The sequence below is a fragment of the Amaranthus tricolor genome, chromosome 3 (genome assembly GCF_026212465.1).
Source record: "Amaranthus tricolor cultivar Red isolate AtriRed21 chromosome 3, ASM2621246v1, whole genome shotgun sequence".
Taxonomy (NCBI): Eukaryota; Viridiplantae; Streptophyta; class Magnoliopsida; order Caryophyllales; family Amaranthaceae; genus Amaranthus; species Amaranthus tricolor.
In genome coordinates this window covers 27,720,129-27,739,183 of record NC_080049.1, presented here as the reverse complement: position 1 = coordinate 27,739,183, position 19,055 = coordinate 27,720,129, and the positions used below count along the sequence as shown (strand labels likewise).

Below are 19,055 nucleotides of genomic sequence, written 5' to 3'. Positions count from 1 at the left end.
TTACAAATTTTGACTAATTAAAAAATTATGAAAATTAAATATTAAAAACTGTGTTATAAGAAGAATAAAACAATATCTAATATGAGTTGTAATTATATTATTTTTTATGATGAATTGGAATTACCGAAATAAGATTGAAGATCAATAATATTATATTACTATAGAAATATAGCAAGTATTAAATAATATAAACCTATTTTTATAGACTTTTCCGGCAATATCCATCCGGTGAAGTGCATGGAATACTATTTTTCAATAATTTTACTTGCTATATTTCATTGTCTATGCACTAATCTGAAAATAGGAAGTCTTGTTCAATAATTTCACTTAATTATATTTGTCTAGTAAAAATAATTACTATTTAAGTTAATTTACCTTAAAATACTTTGCTGTTACTAAATACTTGCTACATTTCTTTTTATTCGTAATTTAATATATATTTTAATATTAAATATATTTATTTTGGTTAAGTGAAAAACTATGAAATTACATATTGAAAATTAGATTATATAAAAAAAAATCTCATATAAATTATAACTATATTATTTATTATACATGAGTCAAATTTCAAAAATAAATTAAAAATAAATAGTATTACTATAAAAATATAGCGATTTTGACAATATAACCGGCGAAAGCGAGATAGAGAAAGAAGAAAGCGTCGAGAAAAAAAGGAAAATAAGTGAATTCTGACAATGCCACTTCTGTCTCTTTCACTATTCAACTATAATTATAATTATCTACGTGTCGTTATTTGGTTCGACAACTGCTATTCCTGTAGACCTCAACAACGATATTTTCCTTTTTCTTTTTCTTTTTATTTTTTTAACAATTAATCTGAAACTTTCAGGAATGAAGACTAACGACAGTGTTGTGAGAACCAAACATGATTTCTGTCTTGCTTCTACTCCGTACACTCTACTTCATTTATGCTTTCTTTTTTCTTTTTCCGTACTTAACACGTGTCGAGTTCTCAATTCCCTCTTTTCTGAATTTTATTACTGTTAGTAATAACGAAATCTGCTGTTATTTGCAACTTCCAAGGAATACTGGTCTAGACGTATGGTAAGACTAATATTTCCCTGATTCTACCATATTTTGCATTTTCATTTCCCATTAACTTCACATTCCTACATTACTATAAATATCATAAATACAAATTTACAAATAAGATAGTATTTTATTGTCAAAGTTATTTTTACCTTACTCACTCAAATGTAAAAAATATATAATTGTAAAGGGTAAAATGATGTCAAATATATTTTTCGGTCAACGTATCGTAAAATAATAAGTGAATATATACTTGTTTTGATCAGATTTTCGAATGAGTTATCTTATAAGGATAATTGTGACGTCTTTTTTTGAAAAATATTGTTAATATGGGTAAAAACAACGTTAAAGTACTAAAATACAAGGGTATAATTGGTAATTCAAAAAGTCAAAGTTAATTAGAGATGATCAACAAAAGTCAAAGGTAATTTGGGCTAGTCAACGATCATTTAGCCTGAATGGTGTAGACATTAACACTTTGGTAACAGTATTTCACAAAAAAACATTGAGGCTCTGTAAGAGTTAGAAAGGCTAGAAGAAGAAGCTTATCACTCATTCACTTGAGAGAGTCTATATATATACAAGAGCTAAGGAGTTTGTTATAACACACTTAAACAAACCCTTTCAAGAAAACAAGAATCTGTTATGTAATTTTACAGGCTGTAATTCACAAAAACCCTAAACTTAAAAGTGTAATTCATAAATTATTCCTCATAAAACATGCCCGTACTTTATACACTCTTTTGTTGGCTTGAGTTTGCAATGAATAAAAAAAATATTGTTTTATATATTTTAGTTATGTTTCTGAAGAACAAAGACACAATATTTAAAATGCATCGACATGATAAAAAAAAAATAATTCTGAATGAAAGCAATGGATTGAATGTAAGAGATTTGTTCCCTTAATTTTGTACTTAGTGAAGAAATTTTTTAAAAGTAAAAATTTAAAACAAAAAAAATTTCCTTTCCCTTTGTTTTTGTCTTAAAAAAACAAAGAAAACTTTTCTTCATTTATGCATCCTCTTTCCTCCTTTTTTCTTTTCATCCTAAATTCATATTCAAATATAGTGTAACATAATGTTTGATAAAAATGAATGATGAAATCTAGGATTTGATATCATAAAATAAATGCATTAAAATAATGGTAAATGAGTTTCGTATATGGTGTTATGATTCATTAAAGTAGGATCCAATGAAATATAATAATTTAGGTTTTATTAAGTTCTAATACGTAAAAATTTTACTATAAAGAAAAATATTAAAACTAATTTTGTATAGATTAAACACAAAAAAGGGAATATGAGGAAAACTAATGGGCATTCATCGGTATAAAAGTAGCAACTAAACACAATTATTAAGAGAATGCTTTGTCTAATTATGAAAATTAATTAATAGGCCTTAACTTTCTCTAAACTTCTTCTCTTTCAAAATTCCTACATTTATTCATTCATTTAACAAAGGTTATTCTGATTACGAACAAACACAACAAAAATTCAAGACGAAGATCAATGGATAAGACTCAATAAACCATGTAATAAATAATCAAATCGAACAAATTAAATAATAATCACAATGGACAATCATAATAATTAATAATTTGTTTGGGTCAAGTTTAATTTCGACCAACAATATGGCTTTTCGTTTTTATTCAATGTTTTTTTTTTTTTTTTTGGTATAACAAGAATGTGATCCACAAAACATTGTTTTGTCACTAAATTAAAAATAGGGATCATCATGCCCCAAAAACGTACATTTTACAAATACATTCTCTTTAGCGACACAAATAATTTAAATTTAATGAATCGTAGCAACTTTTTATAATAATATCCAGGGTGGAACTGCATTTAATTATTCTGATGTTTGAAAATTTCGGCATATTTTCTGTGTATAATAAAGAAAACTATTGGATTAAACGCAATTGACATTTAGATGATTGAAATAAGTATTTAAAATTGTAAGTAATATATTGTTATAACTTTAGTTTTGACTTTTTAAACGCACTTAATGGAAATTAAAATCTAAATCTGCAACTGATAATACCCTAACCAATGGTATGTATATTTACACAAATTGTTGGATTTGATACTACACTTCTACGACATCTAGAAACTGAATTTGATTTACCATTAAAATGTATTGTAACACCTGACTTTCTTTCCACCCTTTATGATTTTAGTTTCGTTTAAGCGGACCCTTAAAACGAAACCAAAATCGTAAAAGACGAGAGGAAAGTCGAGTGTTACATATATAATTAAAAATTACACGGGTGAAATATTTTTGGATCACTATATCTACTAATTTCAAAGATATATGAAAAATGCTTTTCATTCTTGCATTGAAATATTAATCCCTTTTAGCAATAAATTATATATATATATATACATTTTAACATTTATAAGAAGGAATCTACAAGGGAATCACCCTTATCCTAGTGCGTTTCAATAGGAAAAATGATCATACAATCTCAATAAAATTAGAAGTATATATATGTCGTTGATACAATAACTAAAATAATCAACTTAATTTTTTGGTTAAATTGATTCGTTAATACTGTACCAAAGCTTCATATTTTGTTTAAATGTCATACTTAATTCTCTAACAACAGACTCATAATATGTTATATATACTTTATCAGTTTTAGAACTAGTATATATTCCGATTTCCACCCGACGAAGGAATTTGATAAGATATTTAATCAATTTGAAGACGGAAGTGAAGGTTGATAATTAGATATGTTGGCAACTTTGTTCCAATAAGAAAATGGTGGTTATCCCTTCAATTTACACCATGGAAAAAGGAGTACTTGATAATGACGTCAATTGGTGGGGTTGATATGACTCTTTGTTGTTGATAAGTATTAATAGTATTTATTTATAAAACAAGTTTAACCCCAACCACTTATTTATTTTTGGGATAGTGACCATGAAGAAATGTTTATTGAAATGATATGTTTATGTTTAGCTCAATTTCGGCTACATTATATCATTTACATGACGTCTATAATTTAATTGAATTGATATTTCTATGTACCAGTTAATTTTAATAGACTGATGAGGTATTTGATTATCAGAAATCCAAATACAAATGATTTCAGTTTTTTTTTTTTTTTTTTTTTTTTTTTTTTTTTTTTTTTTTTTTTGCATTCTGCATAATAGTTCTTCATGTTAAAAAATATTGAGTTATTTTGGTGAGAGATCATCTTTCGGTGAGACGACTTTAAAATAAGGAGTCTATATGCTGATATTTGTATTAGTTGGACTATTCAATCCATAAAAAAAGAATATCTCATGGTGAGACCGTTTAACACAAAAATTTATGAAAATTATTTAGTATGTATATATCATCATCAATCATCATCTCCTCCTTCAATCTCTTATTGTTTTTTGGTATAGTAAGGGTAGGCCGTAGGTTTGGTTAGTACTCCCTCCGTTCCTTTTTGATCTTCCACATTACTAAATGGGTAGTTTTAAAAGTTCTTCCACTTTAGAATACTTTCTATTTTTAGAAAGTTTTTATCTCACTTTTACCCCTTAAAATCCCCCTTTTCTTTTAATGTACCCATTTTCTTTTATTTATAATTATTTTCTCTCTCATACTTCCAATACAATCATTACTTCACACTACTATTTAATTAAAATAATACCCACTACAACCTCATACTTCCAATACAATCATTACTTCCCACTATTATATAATTAAAATAATTAGGATGAGTTTTTTCAGTTTAAAATTTCATAAAATTCTTTATGGCTTTTTCATACTTTTGAAGCTCTCATCTTATAATATGTGTATTTCTTAACATTTTTTTATTACCTAATTGTTTTTGAAGCTCCCATCTTTCACTTGGGGGTGATCTTAAACTTTTAACTTTTTTACTTATTAGACAAAAGAATAAGTTTTCTGTTAAATTTAAATTACTCTTAACCATTTTAAAGAGTTCTCATAAAAACAAACATCACCAATACCATTATTGGGCACGTACTTCAAAAATATTATTCAAATTAGTACTTAATTTAACAAATTATTTAATATTTTATCAGTTAAAAATTCAAAAATTACTATACAGATTAAAAAAATTTATCTACTATTTAGAAAAGTTAAATACTCATAAGATCACCAAGTAAAATTTTCTTGAATTTAAAGAAGTTAACATACCATTACAAAGTCATCAGTGATCCGATCCTTCTTAAAAGGCCGGGCTTTAAACTGATCAACCCATTAAAAAATCACAAATTGATTAGGCTGGGGCGGACATTTATCAGGAGAGCTAGCTTAACATCATGCAAGATGTAATATGCTCCCTCCGATTCTCCATAAATGTCCCATTTATTTTTTGGACGCTATTTATTTCTTATTCTTAATTTGCATTTTATAATTAATCTATAAGATAAAATATAGTCAAGTGGGATCTTGTTTGATTCGTCTCAATGCAAGGATTATTCATATCAACTTTTTATAATTTTTAATTATGAACAGTTAGAGATATTAAGGATTGAATGAGTGCATTAGATAAAGTGTATAAAGCAAATGGAACACTTGTGGTAAATAGAAGGGAGTATTTTTTAACGGCCCAGGTCCTTGACAATACAGTGGACACTAACAAAACTGTAGTATAACACTAATTTAAGTTTTTTACAAATGTTTAAATAAGACGGTCTGATAATGAGACCATATTTATTGAGCAGACCCATTTAGATTTAACATGTTAAAGTGATCATTTACAATTTTAAAGTGATTATTTAAAAAAATAGATTAATTATACGAGTTCGACAGTCTCATACAAGACAATGATTTTTTTTTTCATCACACCCAATTCGGGGCATTAAGCACCTCCAAATAAGACCAAGTAGTACAATCAAAGGGCCCTGGGTTGGTCCATCAAAGCCCAGTTGGTCCATGAGTGAAATTTAAGAAAAATTGCAAAATAATGTTCCTCAATAAGAACTGCAAAGTTAATACATAAAACTAGACTTTGTTATTACACAATTTATTGAATTAGAGAATCTCAGTGTGTTCCATGTAAAAGTCAAATTAGTTAAAAGAATATGTACTCCTCATTTTGATATCATCTAACAAAGAAATAATCTATCAAAAAGTAACTATTGTTATTTGTTATTAAAGGTGTGACATTGTGGCCATAGGTCCAAAATACACTAAAGCACGACTTCCACAAATGTTCAGACATTAAATTAACCAACTTGTATGAAATCGTCTCACCATGAAACAAAAACATATAATCAACTCATTTTTCTAATTGGTTTAAGATCCTAAGCAACCACTTTAAGATTATAAATGATTACTTAAAAACTTACTTTAAAGTTTTAGTTAGTTATTTTAAAATAGTCAGTAATTATTTTAAGTTTATAAGCAGTCATTTTAAAACTATAAATTTTGTATATTGAAATCAATATAACAATGATAATCTCACCGTAAGACAGTCGCATTTGAAAATTTGTCACTACCTTAAAAATAAAAATAAGGTTGTTTTTCCAAAAGTGACTATCAATAGGGTACTGAAAAATAGTCTACTTTGTCTCCAATCAAGGGCGTATAATCTAACACAACTGTAGTGATTGGAGCATTATACTAAAGCTTCTTACTTTTAAAGCTTGAAATCACACAACCAATTGAATCTACTTCACATGGTACATGACAATTTCTTTATGAAATGCATTTTATATATGAATTAAATAGTCCAACTAAAATAAAGTACAAGTATATAGACTCCATGCTTTAAAGCTATCCACCGTACCAAAAGACAGTTTCTTACAAGAGTATTAGTTTTATTTATTTATTCAAGTTTCCTTAAACAAACTATTGAGAAAATGAATTATAAAAAGAAATCCCAAATATGAAACTATATTAAAGAAGATCATAAAAAGCCTTTGTAGCTGATACAATTGCACAAACAAATAAATATAAAATACAGTCATTTCAAACTATTAGAATCCCTGCAACACACATTTGGAAACCTTAAACATAACTCACATTTTAACTATTTCTTACTAGTATTTCTTGTGTAATTTGCACTCACAAAGGTAAAGAAAAACAATAAAACCATTCAAAATCCTATAAAATCAAAACTAGACAAATTAAGGAGGGTTGATCTGTTTTTTTTTTTTTTTTTTAAAAAAAAAGGAAATAAAGAACAACACTTCTGACCTTCTGGAAATGAAACAGGCCCAGGTTGAGAAAAGAAAACTCACACTAATTGGTACGAATTCGGATAGGTATAATGAGGCTTCAATTGAATCATAACAGGACAATGTGTAAAAAATGTACACTTGCCAAGATATGAAGAATCGACTGAGAAAACTGGTTTAATAACAGTTAAAAGGCTGATTTGTCGTTCAAATCATACAAATGCTATAGGGTGGTTATAAAAACTTTGGGAAGAAAACCAAAACTGGTAAAAAAAAAGGGTGTTGATGAATGGACTCTTTTGTATGAACATTGAATGAATTATGACTAGCACTTGCGACCCCTACGACAAGACAGAGGACCTGCATTAGCAGTGATGGCTCCTACCATGGAAGATGACTTAGCTCCTAAGCTTGAGGCTTTTGCATAGCTACCTGAAGCCCCCACTCCTGACTGAGTGAAGAATGCACCGTTGAGCATCAGATCTCCCTCGGACCTCCAATTCCAACCCTTCCACTTATTCTCAGCTGTTTCTACCCTTTTTGTGACCTGAAATTTCATTGAAGTTTCACCCAATTTCAATTATTTTGGTGTAGGACGGTATATATCAGGTGGCAAAGTGCATAACAAAAGAAGAATTTAACCTCCTTTGCAAAACGGTTTCTTGGGGCAGCATATCTGTTACCCTGGCTGTTGATGGTAGGGGCAGCACTTCCTCCGATGGCATACATTTCCCAATGTGTGTAGTCATTGTTCACCACATGGAAGTAACCATGACGGCACCTACAGTTCACATTGTCATTCTTTTACTACCAATAATCATCAATTGGATTCATGAGTCATGAGCCAACAAAAGCTATCTCAAATATAAAGGTATAATGATAGTGTCTTAACATGCTTTGCGAAATGATGTTTTCATCATGAATCTAGTATAAGAAGCAACAAACTATTGTATGGTTTGCAAAATTGATGGACAATGCTTTATTAAAGGTTTTCATTCTCGAGTTGAGGGACTCTTTGGCCGTGCTTTCCTTTATGGGTATGAGTTGCTGCCTTCCTTCCCTCCCCAAACCCTGCTCATAGTTTTTCAATGGGACGAATAGACTGGTATGATGATGATGATTCAAAAGCTTTTTTGCTAGGAACTATTTTGTTAAGTAACTTAAAACATCGGTATATACCTTGGCATTCGTTGCATAAGGCCTGTCCCAAAGTGATTGAATGCAATTGTAACTTGCATTGCCTTGTCTTTCACATAAGAATCACTATGACCCAACAACATCACCTATTTTGCATCAAATGAAAAAAATGTTAGCTTCTCGAATCTCGACCAAAAAAAGATATATGCAGAAAGATTTACCTCATTATGATGAGCAAAGTGATTGTTGGAAATAGTGATGGCAGTTGAACCCACCACAGCATCAATAAGACCATCAGCACAGTGTGAAAGTGAGTTGTGATCTATCCAAATATGACTGCCGCCAAAGATCGAGATTCCATCACCATCAGCCATAGTTCTCCATCCATAATGAGTAGTGGAACTCCTGACCATAGCATTACCAGTAGGTTTGCAATCATGGATATGAATACCATGTATGATGATGTTGGTCACAAACTGAATTGTAATGCAAGCTCTGTTAGCAATGTGGATATTGGCCCCACGACCATCGATTGTCTTGAAGCTGTTCATTATAAGCTCCTCTTTCAATTCAATCACCATATCGCGCTGGAAAACAATCCAGAGAGGCTCTTCTTGGATGACTGCATGACGAAGAGTCCCTGGCTTTGGGTTGACTGGGTCATCATCACGAGGGTCTGTGACTACGTAGTAGCGACCATTTTTCCCACCAATGGCATTTCTTCCGAAGCCAATACCACAGTCAGCTAGGCGCTTACGGTTTTTGTGCCAGTGGGGGTCACAACGCCAGCAGTCATCGATTGGGTTTCCTGTTCCACATGAGAAATAACCCAACTTCCTCCTTTGAGTGCTGTTGTGAATACTCCTGCAGAATTGGGCATATAATTTCTCTTAATCATAATCCATAAACGAGATCATCTTCATAATAGTAGTATTCTAGTACTAGTGACGGATTAGTACATGTGATGCCTTAATCATGGAACCTTAAGCTCCCTGTAATCATGCAATATGAGACACACATGCTGAATTGCTGATTGATTATACCATTATCTGTTACAACGAAGGAGAGAAAAGACGCTCGGAAATCTTAAACTACCATTCAAATTAAAGGAACTTCACACAACTATGCACAATCATGAGCTTAAGCTTTTGGTTGATTTGGTTACATGGTATCAGAGCTAACGTGAAAAGAAGTCACAGGTTCAGATCTAACCCGCAACTCTTCATTTAAAGTGGATTATTCCATGCTAGGTATGAAGAAAACCTGTTTTGCATCCACACTTCTAGTCCAAGGGGCTCTCGAGTGAGAGGGACGTATTAGAGTGTATATAACATATTTTAATGCCTCAACCATCAGTTTAAACTTTTGGTTAAGTTTGATTCCTTTACATAATCACATTTTGGTTGGTGCATAACTCACATATTTCATTAGCAAGTGTACAACAAGAAACAAATCATGGAAGTAAGAGCAAACACTAATTATGTCACGGCGAAAAAGGTTTAGGTAATACGTGATAATGATATCAAACAGTAACAAACCAACAATTATTTCAACTTCTAACATAAGCAATATGGTACAATCATCCTATGCATCCTATTATAGAAAGATTTCATACCAATCACCAACAAAATTCATGCAACAATTTTTCATAATAGCAAATTCACATTTATTAGGGGAAAACTTAGAAAAAACAACTCACATGTGTACCATAGCAACAACCTCTTCGGGGTTTGCCACTGCATGTTCATTAAATATCTCAACCTCTTCCATCCTGAAAAGTATCACTCAAAAAGAAAAATTAATTAAAACTTTATTTTTTGCTTCTTTTTAGTTGATCCTTTTTTACAACATATTAGTATATTACTCATGTCATTGAAAAGTTTTCATTTAAATTAGAATTTATGCTCTAATATGTGCAACATTAAGTTGAGAGGTTGTTTTCCAAACAATTGTTTCATCAACTAACACATCATTTGTCACATCCTCACATGATTAGAATATCACTAGAAAATTATAAACAATAACGGTTATTTGCAAAATAAGTGTAAAAAGATAAAATATATACTATTAAAATAAACAAAATAAGAAAAAAGATAAAATAAAATCTCAAAAGCCCTTCTATAAAATGAGAACACATAAATGTAATTTACTACTTTCTTACCTATACATCCTCCAACCTTACCAGTTGAATAAAGAAAATGTGACACTAACTCCCATTTATGATTCAAGCAAGAATAAGAAATTGGTATGTACCCTATACTTATTTATAAATAAAATGAAAATTAAATGTCCATATCAACTAGAGTAGCCATTTTTAAGATCTTGTTTTCGGGTAGGTAGACGAGTAATGACGATCATTTATCCACTGCCATTAGTGTGGAAACCAAAGCAAGCAAGTACGCTGCAGATCTGCACATTGCTCGACATTCTTTTTACCATTGAAAGACTAAACAAATTACAAATTTGTATTTAATCCCCCACTTTAGAATTTTTTACTTTCTAAGAGAAAAATTTTAATAAAATTTTTGGTTACATAATGAAAATATAATATATTTACTTTTTTTTTTTTGAAATGATATATAATATATTTAATCCCAATGTTAAATCTTGTTGGATACATTTTATTCGATAGTTTTTTATTATACATTTTTGACAATTTTATGATTTTTAAAGATATTAAGATTTTAAAATTTACTTGGATAATAAAGAATTGTAGAACAGAGAAGTAAACTAAGAGAAATTTATTTATGAAGGTGCAGAACTTAATGGAATCCTATGAAATGTCAGTGTAACTGTAAACGGAATAAACGGGTGAGATCGAAAGAGATCTTAACGGTTACGGTTCTGCTAACTTTGTAAGAATTACATACTATCCAACGGTTTTAAATTATTTAAAGTAACACAAATTCAAAAAAATATAGTAGTGTGGAAACTAACTTTTCCGCCATTGTTGTGCTTGTTCTATTCTTCAAGCTCTGAAACTCCTCTGTTTTTTCCAACCTGTAAAATCAACAAATTTGAACTCCATTTCTAGGGTTTAAAAATGCAATTTTACCATTTGAGAAAATTTATCTGAAAAAATTGAATTAGAGTGAAATTTAAGTTATAAACTATAATGTAGTTGATAAAAAAGTGAAGTAGTAAAGAAAACTTGAATTTTAAAGAGTTTCAAGTGTATGTACTTGAAAAAACATTTAAAGAGATAAAGAGGGAGAGAGTACCTGGGAGAAGAAGAAACAGCGGCAAAAAGAAAGAAAAAAAGGAAAAGTAGAAAGAGATTAGCAATGGAGGAAGTCTCGGAAGAAGAAGGAAGTAGCACCATTGTTGAGTACCAGAAGAAAATGAAGAAAAAGAGGAGTGAAAAACAGAGGGAATGAAGAAAGAGGCGGTGTAGAAGAAAGGTGTGGTTTTAGAATTTATAGTGGAGATTCGGTAGGAGGACTGTGACTGTGAATTTGAGAGCAAGGAGAAAGGAAATGGAGCCCACTTGCTTGCTCTTTTTTGCTCTGTTTTAACCTGCTAACTTTTCTCTATTTTACCCTTCTTCCTCAAGTGAGGTGAATAAACAAGTGGGAAGAATGTTTCAAATTAAAATATTTTGAAACTTTAATTGTGGTGCAAGATAGCACCAAAACTTTTACTCCCCACTTTATTTTTTATACTCATTTTAAAGTAAATTTTGAGTTTTAATATCTATAAATATAAATCAGTAAAATTAGTAAAAATTATATATAAATATTTTTTGCATTAAGACAAATCTAACAAGATGCCATATCAATATTTTTGGTTTCAATATATATATTAAAAATTAAATTTAAGATTCTCTTTTTGAAATTGGAAAAACTTAAAAGAAACAAACAAAAAGGAACAGAATAAGTAACTAATACTTATTTTTCAGGTATAATATTAATTTGTTGTTGGAGAATAAAATAAAATTATTCTTTAAGGATAAATGAGATAAAGATAGTTCCTCCATTTTAAAAATTATCTTACTTATTCTTATTTATTTTATAATAAAATAAATTAGTTTGAAACAACTCAAAATAAGCTCAAATCATTTATAAATAATTAGTTTATCTTATTTCATTAAATTTTAGAAGACCATTAAAAATATTTTCAGTAAAATTTAATAGCTAAATTAAATTAAATATTTTAGTAAGTAAGTTTTATTGTTATTAGAAATAATCATTTTATTACAATATATAGTATTTACGTAATTTTCTTAAACAAAAGTTTTTTTTTTCATTAATCTCTGCAAATTTTATTTATATATGTCTCTATGCTAAACTCTATGCATTATACGGACTTTTAAACTAGTTAAACATAATAAATACTCCCTTTATTTATAACTTTACTCTGTAAAATTAAATGACCTTACATTAAATTTGTGATTGATATTGAAAAAAAAAAGAGTAACATTAAATTTGTGATTGATATTGAAAAAAAAAAGAGTAAAATCAAAACCTATAAAAGAAATGGTATAATAATATGAATTTCAATTGAAATAGATGCAATTTCATGGGACAAAAACAATCTTCCATTTACTTCTTTTAATTACATACGGATATAGAGTATGTTATTTCTTGTCATAGTATTTACAATTCACAAATTCGGGTAGTTTTATTATCGTATCATCTTATTTACATATTTTTTTTAATCTATTTTTTTAAATCAAATTTTATATTTTATTGAGTAAATTTTTCATATAGTTTTAGTTTTATCGTGTTGTAATAATTAATGTCGACAACTATTTTTAATCACACTAATTTACTTTAGTAATTGGGTTAGTTTTCTTTTTTTTATTATTCCCCTAAAATAAAAATCATTTCTTATCATTAATGTATGATCTTTCTTGATATGACCTTTAACATACTTTCTTCTATTAACCTTGCTTATGGTAAGAATATTGAGTGACTGGTATTGGTATTTAGTTGTATATATAGTACTACTCCCTATGTCACACCAAATTTATATTTTAAGCATATGGCCGAAAAATTAATAACATAGGATAAATTGGTAATTTATAGGATGAGAGAATATATGAAAGAGTCAAAAGATAAGTTCAATGAGGGAAAGAAAATTAAAGAAAGAGTAGAAATGGAGAAGTTTTGTTAAGACAAACTAAAAGAAAATAGGGTAAATTTTAGGAACAGAGTAAGTACTAACTTGATGAAAACTTGTCCTGTCCTAGTTAAAACAAATACTTTTCTAGATAAAGTCTCAAATTTGATTCTCACATAGGCTTTTCCTTCCCTCAGCCCCGTGATAAAAATATTGTTAAGCATTTTAAATCATTGATGCTATTTGTCATTTGTGTTTACTGAATCCCCCTAGGTAAATCTAAAACTCATTCCCTTATATTTATGAAATTGCAAAAATTTTAAACTCAGGTCTTAAAACAGAAAATCTTACCTAATTAATAGGCTATTACTATCATTCCTTAGATCGTCTACACTGTGATGTTGATTAATCATGTTGAAAGTTGTTGGAAGATTTTAGGAGACCTTTATGATTTTTATGCAAGTGTATATAATCCTGCCTGCGATATGTCTAAGCATGGTAGTGTCACAGTATATCCCACTAGGTTTCATCTCGTCATAGCTAACATAATAAGCAAAGATGATAGTTTTATAGGCACTTCTTCTACCTCACCCTCATCATCTCCATATGTAGGAATAGATAATTATCTTTAAGTATCATTATGAAATTATAGTAGATTGTTTAATCTTTTAGAATGATCAAAAGAAAAATCATTAAAAATTTCCCTTATTATCGATTATTACGAAGGACTCAAGAATGAGGACAATCCATGGATAAAGATGGATACATCTACATTATCAGGAGTAAAGGCAACATAGACATCGAGCCAACAAAAAGATGACGAACAGGAGTATGCATATCGGACTATGATCAACAACTACAAATAAAATGTATGACAATTGATAAGAACTATGTGGGCTTTGATTTCTTTCGAATACGTAGGCAGTTTAGTATTCCTCGGAAAATGGTGAGGTAAATTCGTAAATGGTGGACAGGTGGGAGAAGGACAGGGGTGAGATTTTGTTGTTTTAATTTATCTTTTTTTAAAAAAATTACTTATTTTACAAGTTATAGGTAAAACAAAGGAATGTCCGAGAAAAACTCACCTTAAAATTGGTATTGTTTATAATTAATCAATATATGGTATTATTATAGGAAAAATATTAAAATATTATACTATTCAAAGTAAATATCCTTTTTCTACTATCTTAGAGAGTTAGAGTAATAAAGGAAGATGATGTGGGGGCGTGCCACGTGAGTAATCAAAGCCGTTACAACATACAAAATCGGAACGTTAAGACTTGCGACATGGGTTTGTTATTACGTTATTTTCTATTCGTTTTTTTGTTTCTTGCAACAAATTACCATTTGTCCTCGCCCTTTTCAGCTGTGATTGAGAACTATCTTTTGCCTTCATTAGGATTATTCACGAGTTAAGTTTACAAAATGCAACCACTTCCATCGTTATTAACAAGTTTAATTTCACCAAGATTGCCCCTACCGTTTAATTATTGTTAAGGTATATATACTCTTACTAGGTCCCGATTTAATAGGCTCATGCAACTGCAAGTGACCTCACTGACATTTGAAAAAAAATAAATAAATATTTGCAATTTTCTGTTGCCAACTGAGACACATAATATCGGTGATACATTATGAAATCAACTTTATATATTACGGTATTATTGCAATAAACTACAGACCATCACAAAATCAGTTTACTATTATTAACGCATAAACCAAACACAATCGCCCAATCACCACTGTCCACTGCTGTGTTGTGGGTCTGCCGTCTGCTGTCTGCACCACCATCGCCTCCCCCTCCCCCAGGCTGCCACCATGAACTGTCAGTTTCCTGTTGCCATCAGCAAACTGTTGGACCAAAGTCCAAAGTTGGGCTTATACGTAAATATTTATATGTCTAATACTATCTTTATGCCCTGATTAAAGTGATCTAATTAAAGTTTAAGGATTTAGACTTAAATGTATCAATAGGTTGTGTGTCTTAAATGTGTAGAGACTCGTTTTATGACTGGGTTTTATGATGGGCCGAATACCAGTCATAAGTTATTATATATATAGAAGTTATGGTCCCTCGGTTATATATATTCCTTTTCTCCTGCCATTCCATTATCAGAGAGAATTAAGAGTGATAACATTAAGGGTCGTCACTTTAGGGAATACGTGTTAATCTAGAAGATCTAAACTCTCTAATCTTCAAGATTATCTATCGTGCCATGGGATCAGGTATTCTTCAGTTTTATCCTTTTATTCTGTTCTTCTAATTCAACATAATCGATCCTATTCGTTAGTAAAGTATTCACCCTTTGTCCTATCACAAACCACCATTGCATCTAACTTTGGAAATTATAATCAAGTTTAATCAAAGGCGTGATTTTTTTAATTAATTCAATTTTGCAAATGATAGTCAATTATGATAATATAATCTTGATTAATTGCAATTACTATCAATTTTTTTGAATAAATTATATATAAATTCTTGATAAGTTGATTATTGTTCTTGATTAATTTCAATAATTATCAATTTTTTAAATAAGTTGTATATATGTTCTTGATTAATTGTTGAATATTTATTTAACTATGTTTTTGATTAATTGATTCTTATAATTTTTTATTTAAATTACAAATTTAAAAAAAGGGAATTGCTTAAATTTGATAAAATTTCAATTAATAATTATTGATTAGTGATATACTATTGCTTAATATATATAGCGATTAAAGTATCATTCGTCGGTTTCAAGATATGTAAACTCGTCGAAATAGAATATTAAATATTCTCTTATAGGATTAATTTGAAGTTTTTTGTGTTAATGATTTTTTTATTAAATTATTATTTTATCAATTGTGCTCTCACTGAGTTTGAGTCCTGAGTCCGCCACTAACTTTTACTATTTAATCATATTATTATATTCATACAAACAAACGTATAAATATATATAAACTTTGGGTAGAATTAAATATGGATGGATGGAGTAAATTGCATGGGGCTTGCATAAATCCATGACAAAAAAAAAGAAAAAAACTAGAAAATTCAGCAATAATCGATAAGTATAAGAATTCCAACCTTTAGTAATTCCACTTTTTGAAAATTTTTTAATAATTCATTGACAACAAATTAAAAATAAAAATTAAATTATTAAAAAAAATTTTAAAGATGAAATTATTAGCAAATAATAAGACATAATAAAAATTATTATAAAGAAGAAAGAAGATAAAAGGTAAGCCGACATAGTAGGTGATTTATTGCCCGCCAATGCGACCAATATTGGTTGGTTGCAGATTTTGGTTGTAGCTCAAGCTTTTTTATATGATAAAACATTAATTTTTATATTTTTTTCTCATAAATAATTTGAATACTTTTCCGGTTACTTTTGTTTGTCCATTTTAAGTTTTTTCACGTTAGGATAGAGAAATTCAAAATAGGTTTTTAAAGTATATATATCAAGGACACAATATATTCATGTGAGATATTATTAAATTTGTCTTAATGCTTACTTTTTTGATATATAATTTTTATAATTTTTTATAATTTCATATTTAGAAATATTAAAACTTAAAATTTATTTAAAAATGTATGAAGTTAAAAATGAAAGTTGAGCATCGGCAAAGGTAGAAATCAACAAGAAGCAAGACATGATGATTGATTGATTGATGATTAACTGATGTAGTTGACAAGTTGTATATATGATTGGGGTTTTTAATGGTATTTGAGGTGATGGACTATATAAGATTTCTTTTCTCCAATGAAAAAGTTAATTAAAAAAATATGTTAAATTTATTAATAAAATAAATATATTTTTTATAAATAAAACGTAAAATAAAATTTGTAGACAAAAGCCCCTTAATTTTTGAAGAAGATTCTATTATACATAGTTGAATTAGGAGTTTAGGAGTTAGGAACGAATACTCCAAGCTACTTTATAGTCTCGGATTTCAACACCGAAAATCTCGGCGAACCGATATGTTTACTGTTTCAGTTCAACTTGTAAGTTGTAAGATAGGAATCGCACTAATATTTTGTATCTATTTAATATATTAATTTGACTATAATTAAGGAAAATTAGGAACTAGAAAAGTTAGTTTGGAAAAGCAGCATTATTTATTGTGTGATATTTATTATACAAATTGTTTGGATTATAATTTTGACTTTCTCTTTAATTTAGGGGTACTTTTCAACAATACTCATATAGTTTATACTTAACTACAAATAAATAAGTACTTCACTAACTTCTATTTGATTTGACTTTATTAGTACTATGAAATTTATCTCATTTTTTTTTTTTTGAAGTGTATCAAATTTACTTTATTCATTTGTTTGCTCTTGATTCACACCATTTGTTTAATTCTTTCTACACATTTAAGTTAAAATTTCACTTTAACCACACATTTCTCACACTTTCTAATAAAATCATTTTATATATTTTTCTTAATTTTTCCACCGATTACTGATGGGAAATGGGAAATTTTCATGAGAGAGGAGGAAGATTCATCTGTCCCTTTGAATTAGCATCAAAATTAAGTAAGTGATTTTTTTAAAGAAAATTTTAATATTTAGTAACAAATGAATAGAGAGAATTTGTTGTTGATAAATAAAAAAACTAAAATGTATAAAGAAGATAAAAAATGATAATTGATAAATTAAAAATAAAAATGATATGAAATGAAAATTCCAAAATAGAAAATGATGCTAAATAAAAGTAATTGACTACTAAAAGGGCTTTTAAATAGCATGATTATTATGTATTATACACAGGCATACTAGAGTTGTTCATGAGCGGCCTACTCGCCAGGCTCGACCCACCCGGCTCGAAAAATGAGCAGGCATGCACAACATTTGTCAAAAAAAATTTAAATTTAAACCCGCCAAGATAAATGGGCGGGTAGTGACACCAAAAAAATACCCGTGGGTACATGTGCCCGCCCGCTTAGTTTAATATATTAATTATTAAATAATTAATTCTATTGATTATAAAACTAGTAGTCACTGGTCTACTTTTTAGTATTACCACATACCCAACTTTAGTAATTAGTATCTATACCTACTTTAATAATTTTTTTAAACTTATTATGATTGGAGGAGGTACTTCCTCCGTTTCAAATTAGTCGCAATATTAGCAATATTTTCACTATTCACTCATCATCCTTAATTTGTAATTAATTTTTAATATATAAATTAAAACATAGTCAAGTGAGATCTTGTTTGATTTGTCTCGAACAAAGATTTTTAATATCAAAATTTTATAATTTTTTATTATATATAATTAGAGATATTAAGGATTGAATCAGCATATTGGACTACGTAAAACAGCAAATGTTGCAACTAATTTGAAACGGAGGAATTATATGTCTGGACTTCATACTCCGTAGTAAGATAAATCGATGATGCAATGCTTTTGTTAGATCATCCAACTATTTTTTTAATCATGTAATTTGAGTTTTTAAGGCTTTTTATATTTTTGGAGTATTTTGGAAAATATATTATATTTTATTGTTATTAAAACTTAACTTTATAATTTGTATTATCTTTTTAATTTTTTATATAATAAATACCCGCTTGCTCACGGGTCTCGCCCGCTTTAAAAATAGGCGGGTAGCGACAAAAAAACATGACCGCAAATGCGGGCGGGCTTTTAAATGTTTTATCACGCGGGTAGATTTTTTAGG

General features: G+C 28.9%; 1 protein-coding gene across 1 annotated transcript; it reads right to left on the bottom strand.

Moving 5' to 3' along the window:
* Window positions 1–6,743: 6,743 nt before the first annotated feature.
* LOC130809383 (probable pectate lyase 20) lies at window positions 6,744–11,757 on the bottom strand. Its single transcript, XM_057675146.1, has 7 exons — window positions 11,552–11,757; window positions 11,268–11,330; window positions 10,030–10,101; window positions 8,552–9,194; window positions 8,373–8,476; window positions 7,836–7,974; window positions 6,744–7,740 (listed from the first exon to the last, which is right to left on the bottom strand). The coding sequence occupies exons 1-7, from the start codon at window positions 11,650–11,652 to the stop codon at window positions 7,519–7,521; spliced, it is 1,344 nt and encodes a 447-aa protein (XP_057531129.1). The 5' UTR covers window positions 11,653–11,757; the 3' UTR covers window positions 6,744–7,518.
* Between the last annotated feature and the right edge of the window lie 7,298 nt (window positions 11,758–19,055).